This window comes from Cydia pomonella, chromosome 17 (assembly GCF_033807575.1).
Source record: "Cydia pomonella isolate Wapato2018A chromosome 17, ilCydPomo1, whole genome shotgun sequence".
NCBI lineage: Eukaryota > Metazoa > Arthropoda > Insecta > Lepidoptera > Tortricidae > Cydia > Cydia pomonella.
This window is the reverse complement of record NC_084719.1, coordinates 3,845,542-3,867,668: the sequence shown is the minus strand read 5'-3', so window position 1 is coordinate 3,867,668 and position 22,127 is coordinate 3,845,542. Positions and strand designations below refer to the sequence as shown.

The 22,127-nt window shown below is 39.3% G+C and overlaps 1 protein-coding gene across 2 annotated transcripts in view; it reads right to left on the bottom strand.

Annotated features, from left to right (window-relative positions):
* Positions 1–543: 543 nt before the first annotated feature.
* LOC133527253 (sorting nexin-27) overlaps positions 544–22,127 on the bottom strand; it is a 42,185-nt gene continuing 20,601 nt past the window's right edge. For both annotated transcript variants that reach the window (XM_061864190.1, XM_061864191.1), the window contains exons 2-11: positions 17,891–17,993; positions 17,136–17,278; positions 16,079–16,209; positions 15,635–15,732; positions 15,049–15,144; positions 12,939–13,089; positions 10,727–10,887; positions 8,719–8,908; positions 6,896–7,062; positions 544–5,565 (exon numbers count right to left, since the gene is read on the bottom strand). In XM_061864190.1, coding sequence (XP_061720174.1) covers positions 5,497–5,565; positions 6,896–7,062; positions 8,719–8,908; positions 10,727–10,887; positions 12,939–13,089; positions 15,049–15,144; positions 15,635–15,732; positions 16,079–16,209; positions 17,136–17,278; positions 17,891–17,993 — 1,309 coding nt within the window. In that variant the 3' untranslated portion in view covers positions 544–5,496. The remainder of the gene's footprint in view (positions 5,566–6,895; positions 7,063–8,718; positions 8,909–10,726; positions 10,888–12,938; positions 13,090–15,048; positions 15,145–15,634; positions 15,733–16,078; positions 16,210–17,135; positions 17,279–17,890; positions 17,994–22,127) is intronic.

Below are 22,127 nucleotides of genomic sequence, written 5' to 3'. Positions count from 1 at the left end.
TTGTTCTTTTTATTTCATCTCGCTTTGTGTGGTAGGGCACAGCCAGTGGATGTCATTCCAGATCTAGAGCAGAGCCCAACTGGGGAAGTACCTCCACCTTACAGAAAACCGCAGCCAAATAACACTAGACCCTACTCATAGTGTTGTGTTCCTGCCGGTGAGTAAGGTTGCCAGAGCTCAACGAGGGGGAGGGGGGGTTAGGGTCGGCAACGCGCATGTAACTCATCTGGAGTTGCAGGCGTACATAGGCTACGGAGACTGCTTACCATCAGGCGGGCCGTATGCTTGTTTGCCACCGACGTAATATAAAAAAAATAAAATAAAAATAAAAAACATTTTATCGCCATGATTGATTTATGTATCCATGCCACATTGCAGTTTTCTAGCACTAACGACCGCGAAGCAAAGCCGCGGACGTTGGCTACGAACCCTATTTAAAAAAAAAGGAAAAAGTCACACGCAGGGGCATAGGTTAATATAAAATATGTGTAGAATATTTTCCTTAAAGTCAATATCCGGGGAGGAAAATGGGAATTACGTATGTATGAACAAGCGGTTTTCTCCTATTTTTAAAGTATTTATAGAAACAAGATTTAAATTGATGAAGACACTGCTACCAGTTATGTAAATCTACACTGTATATTCTTATTAAAACCAACTATATATCTCAAATCTCAATAATATTGAGACAAATACTGCAATCCATATCACATTACACATATAAACGTAACTTAAATAACATTTAACCGTTACAAAATATCTACATATTTTGCTACAACGAACCAAATTTAAACATACAATAGGCGCTCGGTAAATCTGCACCCGATTTTTTTTCCCACTTTGCCGGACTGTTGGAACTGAATTACTGGAATTTTATGGGTAATAAAAACACGAAATAAACAACGCGTCAAAAGTATCTGATATTCCGGATAACTTTTCCAAATATAAATAAATCTCTAAAATTTACGTTTAAGAGTATATCTTTTACAGTCTTAATATAATAGTAATATATAGAACCATCACTTTTTGTTAAGCTGTTTCAAGATGGTAGATACTTTTGACACCTTGTTTGATCCGCTGCTTTTGATGGTGACTGTACAGTCAGCGTCAAATACATTGTAGCAGTCAAAGTGGCCAAATAGTTCGGTACACCATACTAAATATATGGTGTACCGAACTATTTGGCTACTTTGGTTGCTACAAAGTATTTGACGCTGACTGTACTACCGAACAATGTAACCGCTTTGTACTCGGGCTGAAACTGCCGGATCATATGGCTCAGTTTCATTGGTCGACAGGGCTCGCGTGCGGGGTGCGGGAGATTCTCATAAAGCATGCCATAGGGCCCGCATTCGGGGAACTGTTTTCATTGGTCAATAGGGCCCGTATGCGGTGTGCAGGAGATTTACAAAACGCATGCCATTATGAGTTTCACTAGTCGTTATACCAACTTACCGCCTGCGGGGACTCATCCGCATGCTGTATATCGCCCGAACTATCGCCTTATGAGTTTCACTAGTCGTTATACCAACTTACCGCCTGCGGGGAGTCATCCGCATGCTGTATATCGACCGAACTATCGACTTATATGAGTTTCTCTAGTCGGTATACCACCTTACCGTCTGCGGGGAGTCGCCCGCATGCTGTATATCACCAGAACTATCGACTTATGAGTTTCACTAGTCGTTATACCACCTTACCGCCTGCGGGGAGTCACCCGCATGCTGTATATCGACCGAACTATCGACTTATGAGTTTCATTAGTCGTTATACCACCTTACCGTCTACGGGGAGTCACCCACATGCTGTATATCGCCCGAACTATCGACTTATGAGTTTCACTAGTCGTTATACCAACTTACCGCCTGCGGGGGGTCACCCGCATGCTGTATATCGACCGAACTATCGATTTATGAGTTTTACTAGTCGTTACACCGCCTTATGTCGCACGCTTTATGTCGGCCAAGTTATCGACCAATGAAACCGAGCCAATAGAGCGGGTCATTGACGAGCTGCGGATTACCGAGCGCCTACTGTATTCCTAGATTTGCCGATATTTATTTTGTTGTTGATTTTTCGTTACATTTTGATAAAAGTCGGCTGGTATGAAGAGCTCCCAATTCTGGGCGGTAAAAATACGAAATAACTTGTCCCGAAAACAATGTATGGAATTTTCCATTAATATACGAAAATACCATACCTTTTTCGAAATTCGTAACTCATATGAAGTTTTTTTTTAAGACTTAGGATGAAATTGCGCTAATGTTGTACAGAATAGCTAACCAATCCACCAAATTTCATCAAAATCCGACGAGAGAAAAATTCGACAACAAAATTAAATCGGCCCTATTATCAAATTTAACAGCAAATTATATGAATACAATTCACCCATCCTGACTTTTAAAGCAACGCACAGATGCCACGGAAAAATACGCTAACCTATAATATTTACAGAAAGTATATAAAAATATTGACTTCGCATAACAAGGATATGTATGGAAAATAGTTTAAAGTACATTTTCATGGACCAACCACTAAACACCGTCGTAAAGGGTTAAAATAGCATGCGAATAAGAACGTAATGCAAATATGTTTATAATTCCTTGACGTATGTAAAGTAGCAGAAAATACTAAGCGGGCGAGACGTTCAAAATGAGCTGCACACAATTTTATTGATAACACAAGAGCGTAAGTCGTTTCTCATCTCACTTGTTCGTAAAAGGTCTTTACAGTACATATGGGACTACTTTATAGCACTAGTGCGAGAAGTAGCATATTACGTTACTGCGTCGAAAATTTAAAGGGCCATATGTACTGTAAAACGTTGTACGATACATGTGCGAATAGGTAATTCGCAACTCGTGTCGATTTAAAACACTCCCTTCGGTCGTGTTTTAATTTATCGCCACTCGTTTCGAATTTCCTATTTTTCGCACTTGTATCGTAATGTACTATTTTACACGCAGGCGATGCCGTAAACCCTAAGTTTCGAGGGTTGTAATATACATACTAAATTAGGCAGAAGTTTTATTTGTTTCCCTTTTTTGTCAAGTGTGATGAAAAACACTATGTGTGCCACGGGCGGTACAGGAATTACGAACTCGTGTTAGTTAAGCCCTCGCCTTCGGCTTTCAATTCGCACTCGTTCGTAAATTCGTGTTAACCGCTTTTAATACACAATGTATCATCATGTCCGCTTAGTTACTTTCTGACTATATGGCGGACTTAGTATTTAATCTAAAAGGGGAATGATTTAAGGAATTTTATATTAAATGAGTTCAGTCAATCTATTAAAACAGATATATAAAGAGAGCCATTAATAAAGTTTTATTTATTTATACGAATAATATGATGATGATGGCAGTTAAGATCAATGAGTTTACATACGACGTAATTTTTTTTAATTACTTTAATTTTTAAATGCATTACGCTTTCCTACACACAAATTTTCCATGATTTATTTAATATAATTGTATAAGTATAGTATAAATTAAATTAAGATTGGTAAGTACAAAATTACCTAACTAAAATTAGGGTATCAAAATTGAGATATAATAGCAACCTAGGATCAAAGTTGCTTAAAAACTACAGGAAAACGGACCTAATATAAAAGTCACGCTTACAGACACTTAAACGACCATTTTTTGACCAACGAGTCACTTTTGACACCTGTCATTTCAATATATTTTGCAACCTAAAAGTTATAAATTGTATTGAAAAGAGTGCTGAAGTCGTAAAAGAGACGATTTTTACTTTCATATTGTTTTTTTTTCGTCAGATTTTTTTTTAAATACGGTAAATTTGAAGAGCCTCTCATTATAGGTAGAATAAACACGAAATTCCAATTAAGGACAAAAAAGTTAGTTACGTAATTTTCCACGGAGTTATGAGATTTTCGGGCTTTCGGGTCATTTAAATTGCGTTTATATTGTACAGAATAGGCAACTCTGTCTATCCAGCAAATATTATCAAAATCTGACGAAAAATGACCATAAAAAAATCGGCCCAAAAGATGCTATAAAGATACGTTAAATGTGTCCAACTGTACCTACTAATTCTCATATATTTGATAGAATACCTTACATAAACATATATGGTACCATCACTAAAATCATAAATTCATATCGATCAAAGACCTGTCATATTTGTTAGAAATGGTACCATAAAGAAATACTTAACGCTTCGAGTAATTGCATAGAGTAACATTACCTAAATATTTTAACTACAAGATAAATAAACGTATTATATTAACATTAGTATATTTTATAATAATGATAAGAACATCGAACTACTAATCGCGTTCTGGTAGTTTTTTTTTTCACTAGCAACATTGATTATATTTTCACTATTTGTCCCAAATTTTCAAAAACATAACCAGTGGGGCGACACTCCTCCTTTCGGCTTTCCTCGGCTCCGTTCGCATCAGCATTGCTCCGTGCACGACCACAGATAATGACTTGAATTTTAACAACCCTAAATGGCCGAAAGGGATAGTGCCATACATTAGAAAGGGACAGCATAATTCGTCCCTGAATCGCTGTCAAACTTCGGTTTTGTAGCAAGTGTCATTTCTGTACGGTAGTGCAATTATTTATTCTGTGACAACATCGATTACTATTAGATTTGTGACAGACTTCATAGAGTAAGACCAAGGTCTACCTTTAACGTAATAATAATTCCAAGTCGTCATTCTAGTATCCCCCTTTTTTTCAAACTGTATTAATTAGAAAGGGATGGGTAGTCTATCACGCACGCGAGATACTGTCGTAAGCAGTAGTAGTAGTTTTCTACCAAATCGGGAGTATTGATGGCGTAATACGTTCTCAGTTGCTATAGTAGACGCAAACTACGGACGACCGGGGTCGTGAACTTCTCATTCACACTCGCGTGGTCGTAGGTAGAGTAAGAGAGAGGGAAATATGACCCGTCGTCAGGTTGAATTGCGTCTATTATAGGTTCCTTACCTTTAGTGTGGGTTCGGAATGTTGCCAGTATTTTCTACTAATTTAGTCGTTTTTATGACATAATACTCTACTACTCCTTTTGCCTTTGTCCCGTTTGGTATATCTACGTTTAATTGTTGTTGAATTGGTGATGTTGCCAGTTGTTTTCTACCAATTTGGAAGTTTTTATGGCGTAATAGGATCTTACTAGCAATGCTCGCGCACCGAGGTTTCCTTAGTCTCTAGTTGTGTCGATAATGTTGCCAGTAGTTTTCTACCAATTTGGGAGTTTTTATAGCATATTACGGTCTTACTAGCTATGCTCGCGCGCTGAGGGTTCCTTGGTCTCCAGTTGTGTTGATAATGTTGCCAGTAGTTTTCTACCAATTTGGGAGTTTTGGTGGCGTAATACGGTTTTACTAGCTATGCTCGCGCACCGAGGGTTCCTTAGTCTCCAGTTGTGTTGATAATGTTGCCAGTAGTTTTCTACCAATTCGGGAGTTGTGATGGCGTAATACGGTCTTACAAACTATGCTCGCGCGCTGAGTATTCCTTAGTCGCCTGTGTCGACCCAGCTCATCTCCTCGGCTATTCTGTCCATGCAGTTACACAGGAACTGGTACTGTGAACAAAATATAGTTTCGTGATTAATATTTCCTAATTTTCTTGAATTTCCTAAGTTTTAACCCTTACTGCATGTAATAAAAAATATTTGTTGAAACTTGAACTTTAATAGTTTTCGATAGAGTAGATTATCATATCCGCCATATATGGCTTCTTATGCGGTAAAGAGTTAATTTAATCATAAGTTTCTTGATGGCCCGAGAGCCAATCGACTATTATTTTAGTATACAAGGTGTAACAAAAATAGTGGGATCTGTTTAAGGGCTTATTTGGTATTATATTCTAAGTATAAGTTTTTTAAACATGAAAAAAATTCATGGAGATTTTTGGTGCTTGATGAAAATATAATCATTTGACGACCGGTCTGTCCTAGTGGGTACCCCGCCTAAGAAGCCAATGGTCCCGGGTTCAAATCCTGATAAGGGCATTTATTTTTGTGATGATTACGGATATTTGGTCCCGAGTCATGGGTATTTTTTATGTATTTAAGTATTTATATATTATATATATCATTGTCTAAGTACCCTTACAACTCTTACCCCAACACAAGCCTTAATTGAGCTTACTGTGGGGCTTAGTCAATTTGTGTAATAAATAATAATGTTTTTATAATTTAATTGGTCACACAAAAAAAAAAAAACATTAAATTAGACTATAAACTAAATTGAAATAAAACTAAACATAAAGAAAGACAGAAATACAAAAACCTAGTCAAACAGCCCGTTGCGAGCCTTACCAGATGCGAAGGTGCCCATCACGCTCGCCGCGTTGTCACGCTGAATCTCGATAGACAGCCTCCGCATCAGGAGTGACCCGGAACGAGGGGCATGACCTCTCTCACTCAACCGCCGCCCCAATATATCGTCGGCGTCTTTATAATATTTATTTATTTTCGGACCCGGGTACGTCCTTAAACTACGTCCAAAAGAGAGGTATGGGCACTGTGAATGTCATTTCGCTTTGTGTGGTAGGGCACAGCCAGTGGATGTCATTCCAGATCTAGAGCAGAGCCCAACTGGGGAAGTACCTCCACCTTACAGAAAACAGCAGCCAAATAACACTAGACCCTACTCATAGTGTTGTGTTCCTGCCGGTGAGTAAGGTTGCCAGAGCTCCATGAGGGGGGGCGGGTTTAGGGTCGGCAACGCGCATGTAACTCCTCTGGAGTTGCAGGCGTACATAGGCTACGGAGGCTGCTTACCATCAGGCGGGCCGTATGCTTGTTTGCCACCGACGTAGTATTAAAAAAAAAAAAAATTAGTCAATGGGCCTCAAAAAACCTATTTTGTTAATTATAAATATGTTCAAAGATCGTTAAATAAACTTACGTATGGCGTGAACAGAGCGATGGTCCTCGTGTGGTCGAGCGCGGCGTACGTGAGCCGGGCGGCGGCCGCGTCGTCGTCGGCGCGCCACTCGCGCACCGCGCGCCACGGCACCTCCGCCGTCTGGGCGCTGCCGTCCGTGCACGCTGTTAATTTCAGTCCGTTCCAACCTGGGAAAACGCAGTCAAATAAATAAATAAATAATAATAATAATATAGTACATTACGATACAAGTGCGAAAAATAGGAAATTCGAAACGAGCGGCGATAAATTAAAACACGACCGAAGGGAGTGTTTTAAATCTACACGAGTTGTGAATTACCTATTCTCACATGTATCGTACAACGTTTTACAGTACATATGGCCCTTTAAATGTTCGGCACAGTAACGTAATATGCCAATTTGCGCACTAGTGCGGTAAAGTAGCACTATATGTACTGTAAAATATTATAGGACATAATTACACAAATTGACTAAGTCCCACAGTAAGCTCAATAAGGCTTGTGTTGAGGGTACTTGGACGACGATATATATAATATATAAATACTTAAATACATAGAAAACACCCATGACTCGGGAACAAATATCCATGCACATCACACGAATAAATGCCCTTACCAGGATTTGAACCCGGGACCGTCGGCTTCGTAGGCGAGGTCCCTACCCACTAGGCCAGACCGGTCGTCAAATAGATTCAAAATAATAAATACCGCACAAATCTATACCGGTATTTTTTGTATGAAATTCAATTTCGAGAGAAAACGGTTTCCACTGACCAAATCTTAACAAATCACTTTGATTTTAATGTCGATCGCTTCAGCATTATATATTCTAGGTTTAAATGTTTCGCTTTTTTCTTTGTTTTGCAAATAAATAAATAAAGGAAAACTCATAAACCTAGTTTTTCATTGTGTCAGTAACATCCTATAAAATCATGGAGATTGGAAAATGTTTGTGGAAGAACATTTTATCTTTTTGGCATGGATAATTACGTGATACTTATTCCCTGTTAAAGCTGCACCATTGCAAAAACACAAAATATATCTTTGTATACATGTTTCTTTTTCATCATATTTCTTTCATATTCTTGAATGGTATTTAGGTAGGGATAGTAAATTATCAGATTTGGTGTATATTTTTTTTTTATGGTAGCAAGTATGGAGGGTATAACAACATTAAATACGGAACTTGTAATAACGGCAATTGATTTCTGTTTCAAGCCGCCTTTGACTGTTCTCTTTCATTTTCTTTTTTGACATTAATTTACTTTAAGTATAGTTTTATTTAAATCATAACTTAATGACTCAGTTTAATTGGTCGATATGGCCTGCATGCGGGATGCGGGATATTTTCATAAAGCATGCCATAGGTCCCGCAATCGGGGAACTGTTTTCATTGGTCGATAGGGCCCGTATGCGGGGTGCGGGAGATTTCCGAAACGCATGCCATTACGAGTTTCACATGTCGTTGTATATCGACCGAACTATCGACTTGAGTTTCACTAGTCATTTTACAACCTGCGGGGAGTCCCCGCACGCTTTATATCGACCAATGAAACTGAGCCGAGGACACGAAAGAAAACGGAAGTCCGATTATATGATGAAATAATTGATCCATCGAAGACTTGCTCGCTCCTAGTGAAGACGCAGCCCTATGGGCCAAGACATTGGATATAGTTCTCTAACTCTTAATATACTTTCTAATACCTTAAGCGACTCAAATCTTGCCACACGATTAATAATAATAATTGATCCATCTTTTAAAAGTCTGGCACCAAAAAGTTTTGAGCTAACAATGTAAGAAGTAACGATATTTGTATATCTCACCGACGGTAACGTTCAGCGTGGGAGTGAGACAGGCGTCGGTCCGCAGCGGCGGGAAGGCGACGTCGCCGTAGCCGGGCAGCGTGCGAGCGAGCGCGAGATAGTCGGCGGCGCGCCGCACGTCCTGCAGCGCCTTCAGCTGGTACAGGCGCGCGCCCGCCGCGCACACGCCGCGGTTCACGTCCTCCACGGCCTGCCAAACACATACTGTATTATATTGGGTCATTGCTTATGAAATTGGCGTTTTTGTTCATAAAAAAAAATATTATAGGACATAGTGGGTAGTGACCCTGCCTACGAAGCTTATGGTCCCGGGTTCAAATCCTGGTAAGGGCATTTATTCGTGTGATGAGCATGGATATTTGTTCCTGAGTCATGGGTGTTTTCTATGTATTTAAGTATTTATAAATATTTATATATTATATATATATCGTTGTCTAAGTACCCTCAACACAAGCCTTATTGAACTTACTGTGGGACTTGGTCAATCTGTGTAATAATATCCTATATATACAAGGTGCTCGTGAGCATTGCGAGAGATTTTAACGGTGCATTCTTAATGGCAACAAAAGCAAAAAATGTTATGACTTTTTATGAAATTAAAAAAAAAACTTTTTTGTTTTTTTTTTCCTTTTTTCTGAACACTCCTGTACATAAAAAGTAATTTTTTATTATTAAAAATTAACTAAAAAGTATTTCTTTGGGGGTAGCCTCTCGAATACATTTTTTGATGTCAATCAATAGGTATATCCAGACTAGGCCTCAAAGTGGCAATACCGCAGTCAAAAATGTGTTTTGTACCGACTTATGGCGAAATAATGATTTCGAAAAACATTTAATTATCTTGGAAACTAGGCCTCATCCAGAAAATTTTATATGACGTTTTAGTTTGTAAATATTACCAGGAATGCTTAGTTAAAATGTCTCGCAATGCTCACGAGCACCTTGTATATAAATAAATAAATATTATAGGACATTATTACACAAATTGACTAAGTCCCACAGTAAGCTCAATAAGGCTTGTGTTGAGGGTACTTAGACAACGATATATATAATATATAAATATTTATAAATACTTAAATACATAGAAAACACCCATGACTCAGGAACAAATATCCATGCTCATCACACGAATAAATGCCCTTACCAGGATTTGAACCCGGGACCATCAGCTTCGTAGGCAGGGTCACTACCCACTAGGCCAAACCGGTCGTCAAATATATATATATATATATATATATTATGTATGTATGTATGTATGTATGTATATACTTTATTGTACATAGAAATAAAAACACGAAAAACACAGTTACAGAGTAAATTAAATACAACAAAGGCGAACTTATCCCTGTATGGGATCTCTTCCAGTTAACCTTTGAGGAAATGAGTAAAACAGAAGTAACGGTGAATGAATGACAAACACAAACAAAAGTGTACAATCACTGAAATTAATGAAATGCACGATTTGAATACACATTGATACAAATATACATAGATAGAAAAATAACCATAAAATAATGCATAGGTACATATATATATATATATAAATAAAAATAAATAAATATTCAATATATTAACTTATACAATACAATATATACACTTTCAATGATAATTATGTCACTAGTTTTATAAACAAGGTATTTAGGTAAGTACTAACTTTGAATATTGCATATTTTACACTGTATCTTGGTTGACGTGATCTGGTCCTGGCAGAATATCAGTGCCTCTCCCATAGGGTGAAGCGTAATACTGAGCCAGAACCCTTTTGTTTTGCTGCGACGCACACAACATTTCCTATATGTATGGAACAGTATTATTTAAATGTATTTTTTTTTTCTCTTTCTACTACTATTTTGTATAAATGTGTATTTCTCTCATATAATTTTGTATTATCTGTTTTTTTTTGTCATTTTATTAATTGTATTTCCTGTGTGTATTGTGGCAAACAAATAAACGGATTATCTATATATCTATCAATATATAATATAAATAAAATAATAATATTATCTACCTGCCAGAAGACAAAAGCCCTAGCAGCGGGGTCGGCGCACACGGCGGCCTCGCGCCGCGGGCTCCACAGCCAGCGCCGCACGGCCAGGCACGACGACGACGCCGTCGAGTAGTTCTGGATGTACAGCGAGTGCGGGCATTCGTTCGGCTGCAGCTTGCGCTCTGAAACGTCCGCTGACTGCTGACTGAACCTGTCCGAGCTCAACGAGGTGGGGGGGGAGACGGCTTACCGTCAGGCGGGCCGTATGCTTGTTTGCCACCGACATACCTAGTGTAAAAAAAGAATAATGGCCATTGGTTGGCAAAATATAATTTTGGTAAATCCGAGGCATCTTATCAGATTTGTAACATCCCAATTTCTCTAAAAAGTGAAGTTAAAAAAATGACAAATTTTGTCAAGTAAAACAAATATGACAGATTTTGTTCACATTTGACGTATCACATTGTTATCATTAAAATACTAATAATTACCTAACATATATTTTAACTAGTAATTAATATCAATAAAGGATTGAAGTATATAAACGGTTGATAAAATCATGGCTGTCGACAAGAAGTGCAAGATTACAAAGAAATGAAGGTAGATTGGTTTGTTTACATTATTTGCCATTTCAATTGAAATCTATTTTAAGTTGACAGAATATAATCAAATCAACTATATAAAACCGGCCAAGAGCATGTCGGGCCACGCTCAGTGTAGGGTTCCGTAGTTACTCTTCCGTCACAATAAGCTAAACTGGAGCTTAAAGTATAGTAAATTGTTAACCAAGGGATGAAACGGTACCTTTCACCCGAGTTAAACAAATAGGCAAATTTGCATAATCAGTACCTAATTAAAGTAAGTCTTTTTACTATGAAGGGAAAACTTTTTGCGATAACTCAAAAACAGCTAAACTGATCATGTCCGCTATAGTTTTCATTTAATGTCTTTCTTAAGCTCTACTTCCACGATTTTTTTCATATTTTTTGGACCTATGGTTCAAAAGTTAGAGGGGGGGGGACACATTTTTTTTTTCTTTCGGAGCGATTATCTCCGAATATATTCACTTTATCAAAAAATGTTTCTTGAAAACCCCTATTAGTTTTGAAAGACCTTTCCAACGATACCCCACACTCTAGGGTTGAAGCGAAAAAAAAATTCACCCCCACTTTACGTGTAGGGGAGGTACCCTAAAAAAAATTAAATTTTTAGATTTTATTGTACGACTTTGTCGGCTTTATTGATTTATATATCCATGCCAAATTTCAGCTTTCTAGCACTAACGACCATGGAGCAAAGCCTCGGACAGACAGACAGACAGACAGACAGACAGACAGACAGACAGACAGACAGACAGACAGACAGACAGACAGACAGACAGACGGACATGGCGAAACTATAAGGGTTCCGTTTTATGCCATTTGGCTACGGAACCCTAAAAACATTCACGATAACACCCGGTGTATCTCTTTCTTTGACATTTATTTATTTATAAGCATATCGACAACTTCCATAAGAATATACCAGATCTCAACAGGACCGTAAGTCCAAGTCGTAATATAAAATAAATCATTGTTGAAAGTCCGTTTCAGCTTGGGCAAAAAAAAAACAGACGTAGGGTTTTTTTTGCCTCCACAGACCGCATTTCTCAACAGGTTCTCGTGAATCATTTTGAATAAGTTCTATTTATGTTTACATGTTTTATGTCCGATTCAATGTTTGGATTTTTTTTCAAAGTGCTAGTAGATATAGATATACATATAATACGCAGATAACAGTAAGAAAGACCTATGAAGTGTAACCCACCGACATTTAATCCCGGTTTGTCACGGAGGCAGAGATAGCTGAAGAAGCCACAGTTCCGGCTTCTAACTGGGGCCACAACCGGCCACGCCCCACTAAACAAGCACCTGTTAACCCTACGTGTTACAGATAGCCCCCAGGCCCCATAGCAGGGCCCGTACGCACTACAGCTAGCCCTCTGCAGGGCGTGGAGACAGAAGAGACAGCCGCCCACGTCATTCTCCACTGCCCAGCGATGGCCCAGTACCCAATACCTCGGCTCGCCGGAGTCTCTCCAAGAAGTCTTCGGCAATCAAGGGTCTGCTAGACTTCTTGGTAGAGTTGGGTTGGCAAGAGTACTGCCCACCAACCACGCAAAATAGGCGCAAATTATGACGTCGACTTGCGGAAACTGAGCCCGTACCTATAACATATATATAAATTAACTCACCGAAATTATACTCGACGATCTCGAACAGGTAGAAGTACTTTTGCACGGACTTGGATAGACCGATCTTTTCGCAAACCGCCCGGTATACGTCATCGGCGTTGGTGGACTTGAGAACAGAGACGGTTACCACTTCTTTGTCGGGAAGGAGCACCTGAATGAGAGAAATTAATTATTTTAGGTTCAGAATACCTGAGAATATCCAAAAAATAAAAATAGCTCTGTTATCATAATCATAATCATAATAATTTATTCATAAAACCAATTTATAAGTCATTAATAAATAATTTAGTAACAGTACCTTTAGTAATAATTTACTAGTAGTAAATACATGGTACTTATGATAGTTATTACAATAACATAATAATCAGTATAATTATTGCGCTTTATACGCAATGAATTCGTCGTAGCTGTAAAAGGATTGCTCGATAAGCCACTGTTTTAAGCGAAATTTAAAGCTGCCCAAGCTTGGAGCATCAAGTATGTTTTTTGGCAACTTATTGTAGACAGTGGGACCCATGACGTGAGTGAGTTTAGATGACTTGGTCAACTTCCGGCTTATACCCACAATTTTATCTGCGTTCCGCGTTTCGTACAAGCTTAACATTCTAAATGTTTTAAATGACGCCAGATGCACTCTCACATATACGGCCACTTGCAGAATGACTATTGCCGGCAGTGTTAATATGCCTAGCTTAATAAAAGGAGGCTTAGCATGGGTATCGTGGGGAACTCGAGCGATAATCCTCACTGCGCGTTTTTGGAGGCGGAACACCCGCTCCCACTCTGCACAGCGACCCCAGAGCTCAGCGCCATACTGCAGCAGTGAGTGCACCGTGGCGAAGTAGCAGGTGCGCGCCGCCTCCGCAGACACCGACCTCGCAACCCGGCTCAGTGCGAAGCACGCGCTCCCCAATTTCCCACAAAGTCTGTCTACGTGCTGATTCCATGCCAGGCACGTGTCTATCTCAAACCCTAAGAAGGTTGTGTTGCTGGCTTGTTCAAGCACCTATATCTATATCAAAGAGAATTTGAAAATGAGGTAAATAGGGTTGTTTCCAATTTTTTGAAACGCTTTTATTACGAGTACGTTATATATTAACTAAAAGTTGCCCTAAAATTTAATTGTTATACTAAAAACGGCTTTAAATATGTTAAATTAACAAAATATATTTTGACAGATGCTTTCGCGCCCAAAACGCTCTTTGCAAATTGTGTGACGTCACAGTTTACGGTTTGACACATAACTGCATACACACGTAGAAGATACGAACTGTCAACTGACATTTGTCATTTGTTGTTTATCGCCTAACTGTCAACAGTGTCAATCCGAGAGTTGTGACGTCATCGGAATCTTCAATGACGTTTCGAGTTTGGTCACGTGACGTGTGCCAAAAGGTATTTTAAATTCAATATTTACAAAAATATGGTCATTACAGGTCCCCTAAAAGTAGTTTAACATGTTCTTATAATCCAAAAGAATTTATTGGGATACAATTCTGCCCTAAGATTTGTAGATGGAAACAACCCTATTGTCAAAGAAAACTGTAGCCACGTGAATTTACTGCCATCTTTCGAAATTAGTGCTTCATTTAGAACGCCATTTGACTTTGATACTTATTCTTTCACGGAAGAGATAGCACACTAGACCCTACTCATAGTGTTGTGTTCCTGCCGGTGAGTAAGGTTGCCAGAGCTCAACGAGGGGGGGACGGGGTTAGGGTCGGCAACGCGCATGTATGTAGTGTATTCAACTTTCGTTCGTATATTTTATGTAGATAAAGATTATTACAGTAACAGAATTTAGTAACCAACTAGGTAAATGTTTTTGACGACCAGTTTGGCCTAGTGGGTAGTGACCCTGCCTACGAAGCCGATAGTCCCGGGTTCAAATCCTGGTAAGGGCATTTATTCGTGTGATGAGCATGGATATTTGTTCCTGAGTCATGGGTGTTTTCTATGTATTTAAGTATTTATAAATATTTATATATTATATATATCGTTGTCTAAGTACCCTCAACACAAGCCTTATTGAGCTTACTGTGGGACTTAGTCAATTTGTGTAATAAGGACACTATAATATTTATTTATTTATTTATTTATTTAAATGTACCTTTAGGTCGACTGGTGATGGGTTGGAAGAGTCGTCCGAGTCTGTAAGGAATTCCTGTACTGCATCAGATTCCGCGATCACTCGTACTGCGCATACCTGTAAATTAATAGTACATTACGATACAAGTGTGAAAAATAGGAATTTCGAAACGAGCGACGATGACTTAAAACACGACCGAAGGGAATGTTTTAAATCGACACGAATTGCGAATTACCTATTCGCACATGTATCGTACAACCTTTTGCAGTACATGTGGCCCTTTTAAATTTTCGACATAGTTACGTAATGTGCAAATTATCGCACTAGTGCGGTAAAGAAGCGCCATATGTACTGTAAAATAAGTAAATACGTTCAGTGTGGTGAATAAGGGCACGGGTATAAAACTGCGAAAATTCTGGATTGAATTTCTCATTTCTTATTGGATTTAAGAGTTACGCGGACCATCCGCGTTTTTAGGGTTCCGTACCCAAAGGGTAAAGCCGGACCCTACGGCATTTTTTTTAAGAATGGGTCCTTTCGCTAAATTATCTTTAACACAAGTAAGATAAATAAGTCCATAGTACAGAAGAATAAAGAAAGTACATACTTTTTCAAGATACTGTTCGAGCCCTCTCCGTCTCCCGTCTAGCTGTTGCTCACTCAGTGTGAACGGCCACTTGCCCGGCAGCTTCGGAAAATTGAACCCTGCAACGATACACATAAGGTCTACATTACCTCGAGATTTTAAACTATTCTTATCTCGGCCATAGAGAAATAAGAAGTAATAGAGTGCTCACTCCATACATCAGATTTGATAACAAAATGCTTATTATTTTCGCAGTCGACATCTAGCATCAATAGCGGAACTCTCAGTACTGCTACTCGATAATAGATATCGCGGGAAACAAAAAGTCTAATGCTCAACGATTTTCCGCTAATATTATAACCAGAGTAACCGGTACTCTATTTTCAACTCCTACGCTTACTCTGGTTAATATATTATTCAGTTTCTTTCAGAATGAAGGCGCCAAGGTTAAAAGCGTTAACAAACCTAGAAACTCTTTCCTCAACAGCTGATGTAAAACAGCAAATTCCCTGTAACGGCGGCTGCAGAGATGCCTCCCCGCCATGTGCACGTTGAACGCGACGTATGACCGTCCGCTGTTGCGTTCCATCACCACCCTGTGTGTATAAAAAAACAATTAGTACAGACGAGGACAAAAGCAGTAGCAAAAGAGATAGGAAAAAAGTTTTATTTTTCCTGTTTGTCATATGTTTGAATTACTACGTCAAATCTAGAGGGTTCTGTAAAATGGGTCACGTAGTACATATAAGGAGCGTACATAAACTGTAAGGGGCTGCACAGGAAACGTCAGATTTTTGGCGCGAGGTGTAAATGTGAAGTTTGTGCTTCCAATGGGCTACACAAGATGACAGAACCTACTATGCACTAGAAAACGTACGGGAATGGTAGATGACGGTATTTGCTTTGTCGTGAAGTATCAATGTATATGATTATGTTTCCAATTCAGGTCACAAGATGGCAGACACTCCAACCCGCACGGTCCCTATGGACATGTTCCCTTATCTCCGACTCGGCCAGTCCGATATATAAGGCGTCCTCTATTGACTTCACAGCTGCTTATGACACAGCTGCCTATGACACAGTTTGGAGACAAGGTCTGATCCACAAGATGTTATCAGTAATACCAAGCAAAGTGGTCGACCTCGTGTCCAACATGTTAACTGAAAGGGTTTTTCAAGTTTTCTTGGGCAACAAGAAGAGCCGAAAATGCAAGCTCAACAATAGACTCCCACAGGGCTCTGTCTTGGCACCAATACTTTTTAACTTATACATATCCGACCTCCCGCATACAGTTTCTGTCAGGTTTATGTATACCGATGCCATCGCACTCGTAACTCAGAGTAAAGACTCTGAGTCTGGAGGCAAAATCCTGACATAGGATCTCAAAGCTGTGGCCGCATATTTCAGCGCGTGGAGACTTGTGCCAAGTACGAGCAAGACTGAGGTGTCTTGCTTCCATCTTAACAATCAGCTAGCCGACTACCAACTACTACAACTACTCTATTGTTTTCACTATACATACCTATAGTCGGGAATGGAAACGGGTAGCGAACGCTTGTCGGTGTAGTCGTAGCGTTGGTAGACGGTCGCGCGGGAGTTGGCGGCGCCGCCGATCACGCCGACCGGCGCTGAGCCGTCGTCACATGGCTCTAGGCGTTCGGCCTCCTGTTGGATAATAGCATTGTGAGGCAATATAAATTAAAGTTCGCGTAGAAAGTGCGTAGATTCGGGGACAGAGGTAGCTGGAAGGCGCACACTGCGACCACACATAAGGCGCAGGGTTCTAGTGAATTTCTAGGAGCTACTTAGTACGCAAAATGTACTAATCAGTTCTATATATGTACTGCAAAAGGGCATACCCACTGTATGACTGTAGCTGCACATTTTTGTAGCTGGTTGCACATAATATTAACAAAAGGAATCCGCGAAATAAAAATAAATCCGAGCTAAAAGGTTATGCTGCATCTACGCCGTGAAAGTATTATGTTTATGTGCAATAAAATGACATACATACATACATTATTATTATTATTATATGGGAGTGTTGCGGGCCTTTGAGTGCCACGCCGACCAAGCAGTGATCTATTGTGACGGCCCTTTAAAGCTCATTACTAATGCCCGTGGAATCCAAGAAGTTCCAGATTCTTTAGGTATTACAAAAGGACACAGTTTTCCATCTAAGCTAAAACACTGCCACGTGAATATACAAGAAGTTATTTAGACAACATGAAATAGTGTAGACTTTATGATAGAGAGATAGAGGATGAGATAAATTACCTTAGGTGTGACAGAGATGACTGTAAGGGTGAGACAGTCGCCTCCGGACTTGATCAGGTCGACCACTTGCTTGTGGGTAGCACCTTCGACGTTCACACCGTTTCTGAAACAAATTTATACAAAGTTAGGCATATTATTGAAACCATACTGGCAAGAAACAGTGGCATCCATAGTAGTCCGGGAGCCAAAGAAGGGACTTCTGTAATTACTCGAGCTCGATTAAGATATTTATTTATTTTATTTATTTATGCCCGCATGCACCCCGGTGCAGGCAGACCGAAAAGGAGATGGCGGGACGACTTGGACGCATTCTACCCAAAATGGTGGGAAAATGCCGACGACAGGGTCGAGTGGAGAAAACGAGGGGAGGCCTTTGCCCCGCCGTGGGACACTATAGAAGGCTAAAAAAAATCAACTTTATTGCAGATATTTTTTTTAGAAATGGTGGATTTAACAAATTGATCGCCGCGCTTTTGTTTTTGATACTAAAATCGCTCAAATGTGCCCGGCACGGTAGCGAAACGCTTAATGCCTGAAGGCATTTTCAAGACATGAGTGATATCTTGCAACCCCGTGGAGTCTATAACTTTTTCCTATCATCTAATAGTTCTATTCCAATAGGTTTCTACGACGCTCGAGTAACTACACATTTAGGATCACCGGCTCCCCAGCTATAGAACATCCCATTATAATTCGATTATGAGTGGAAGTATTTTTAATTCACTGTCAAATTTTTACAAGATTTTATTTACCGTGTTAGTGCGGGTCATATTTTGGGAACAACATTTGAACCGTTTGCCGACAGTGCGAGTGTTATTTTAAACGTCAAACTTCTTTAAAATTATGACGTTTACTTAACACTTGCACAGGCTGGGCTATCAAAATCGTTGCCAACTTAGCTTGGTCTGACTATAACGTGATCATTGCGTTCGCAACAATATGGATTATCCCAAAATCAGACCGATTGAAATAGTGAACAGGTGAAAGTAAAAATAGACCTATTGTCTAGATAAAACACAAAACCAGCGGTGGCAGTATGTTTCCATTGTTATCACCTGTCACTATGCTCGTCACTTTCGCGCTTACATACTTGTTAGAACGTGACAGGTATGGTGACAAATGATAAAGAGCCGACCATCTTAGCCCTACAGAGCGTTGACCAGACAAAGGCAATGGCAACTTGTAAAAACAAAACAACCTTTAATTTTCAATATTCTAAAACTGACCAATCTTAAAAACCCCGGGATGTTTTTATCTCCCAACGATCTATAAGGAAAATTGTTAATCTTAAAACAACGCAACAAGTTCCAACTCTATTTCTAAGGCAATAGGGTATAAAATTAACGAGCAGGCGGTTTATCGATAGGCTAAATATAGGAGATGCGCGTACGAGGATCGAGGCCGGATCAAAGTATCGAGGCATCAAGGTGCCCATAACAAGGTTTGAGAATTATAGGCGTGTGTTAGGAAATGTACAATCGAGTCCATAAACATGTTTACAGGCCTAAGTTTCAAAAATATATTAACACGCCTCTAAGACTGACAATAAGGTCGAGAAAATATATTTTTGGAAAGTTAGCTTGTAAAGATGCTTGTGAACACGACTGTACTTATTTAATACAAATGCTAAAATGGTGTACTTTTAGCGCTCGCGAAATTTTTTTGCGATTTTAATATTATTGTATATGATGTTATTGTAGCAACAAATTAAGTTAATTAACGTTTTCTCTATCCATATCCACCTTATTATTATCATTATGTATTCTAGGTTACAGATTTCAGTCCACACTAAAAATATATGTTAAAAACATTTGTTTTACCATTTCACATTAAATACTCGTAAGTACAAAAAACCATGTCACATGTTTAAATTTTCTGATGCATTTAATTTACTGATGAAATGAGCTCTTGTGAATAATGCAAAACCGCGGAAAGTATTATTAACCGCAGAATTTACAATTATCCTTTAATCTCAAGAAAAAACTCGTAAACGCGGGCGAAATCATCAAGTGATTTTTTTTGTTGTATTATGATCAGTGGTGATTACTGATTGTCGAGCAAATGTATTAAAAATCAGTTTCGTTACATAGATACTAACAGACAACGCACAACATAAACCGTTGGATGTGAGACTTATAAAAATAATGTTTTAGATACACTCCCAGCCAAAAGCATGGACAAGCTTATATTTAAATAGAAAAATGTTTTTTTTTTGTTTGTTTTTTTTTTCATTTCGAAATTCAAAAATCTTATTTTTATAGAAATCCCTATCCCTAAAAATTATATAATTTCCTGTTGCCGCACAGTATCAAACATGGGCGTAGGCATGTACAGGCGGGGGGGCAGCTGCCCTCACCCCTAGAGCTCAAATTTTACATACAATGTATGCCCCTCAGCGGCGTCTGCTTAGGCGTCCGGCGATATCAACTTGCCGCCCCCCTAGTTCACTGGCTGGCTACGCCCTTGGTATAAAAAAAAAGTGTTGTGTGTACACAAACGTCATTAAATCATACAAAGTCAAGTAAATAATCGGCTTATCGATATAATTTATATCCCGTAAACAATGTCAGTTAAACGACTATTAGCTTATGCAATTCAATCCAATGTTGCACAGGATCACGGGAACTAACAATAACTGCTTTAGGTCATGTATATGGGAGATAAGGACAATTTATGTTTCATTGTAGTTAAAACGACAACATATCATCACGTTACAAATAAAAGTTGATTAACTTTATATTAATGCACATATTTTTATTATCCAACAATAAATCTCCTGAAGCGCCGTCCTAAAAATACAATATGGGCACAATTTACTTAATTACATTAAATTTACCAGCACATATTATAGTTACCCAACAATTCGACTACATTGTTAAATAAAAACTGTTAATAATGTAATTGTTAATAAAATTAATTATATATAAAATAATATTTAATCTATAAACTATAAAACTAAATCTAAACGTTCTCGTTACAAATGCGACCTGTATGTCAAATGACATTTTTAAGAATTTCCCCCCTTTTTTTACACACTTTTTACACACTTTTATTTAGCTTCACCGCGTATCTTCTTTGTATACATTCACATATATACATGTGCTTCAAATCTTGTAACTTAAATTTGAACCACTTCCTGGTGTCTGTTTGAGCTGAAATTTGGTATACTTCTGTATTTCCGATGACAATGCAGTAGTATACTAAAATGGAGCTGATCTGATGATGCAGTCGGAAGGTAGCGAAAGGAACTCTACGATGGGAAAACTTAAACACATTGAGTTTAGGCTCATTTGAAAGGTCTCGAGAAGTACTTGATAGACATACAAAAAAGAGAAAGTGCAGTCGGCAATAAAATTGTGTCAAAAATATTTTTGACGGTTACTTGTTTATACTACGTCGGTGGCAAACAAGCATACAGCCCGCCTAATGGTAAACAGTCTCCGTAGCCTATGTACGCCTGCAACTCCAGTAGGACTTTCAATGAACTTCAACATTGATAACGGGGTTTAGTCATGTAGGAATGAAGAGCTCCTAGTGGATAGGGACTAACCCGGTTCGTCGGCCTCCTGGGCCTCTGCCTCCAGATCGTATATCTCGAAGCCGATCCGCGTGCAATAGTAGTACTTGTAGTGGAAGCTGCCCCGCCCGCTCCTCTGTACCGACAAGTGTTTAGTCATGAAGGAAGGAGAGCTTCTAGTGGATAAGGTACTAACCCCGGTTCGTCAGCCTCCTGGACCTCGGCCTCCGCCTCTGTCTCCAGATCGTATATCTCGAAGCCGATCCGCGTGCAATAGTAGTACTTATAGTGGAAGCTGCCCCGCCCGCTCCTCTGTACCGACAAGTGTTTGGTCATGAAGGAAGGAAGAGCTTCTAGTGGATAGGTACTAGGGCTCCTGATATCCGTGATACACGCCGATCCGTAGCTACGGGTTCTTAAGCCCGGCGGTACTAAGATCACGAATTTCACGAACACGCCAAGGTACGTACCTCGTACCTGCGTTCGCGACCGGATTCACGTGACACGCCGTGACCGTGACACGCCATGATACGTAGCCCGTACCTGCGTTCGTGTGCGGAGCTTCGTGCTCGGTTCCGTTGGATAGGTACTTATCGCACGTCTCGTAGGTTCGACACGCCCGGGAGAAAAATAAATAAGGCCTAGGTATTATTGAATTGAGTTACCACTTAGTATTGTATTTTTTGCATCGATTTGAATATAATGGTTATATCTAAATAA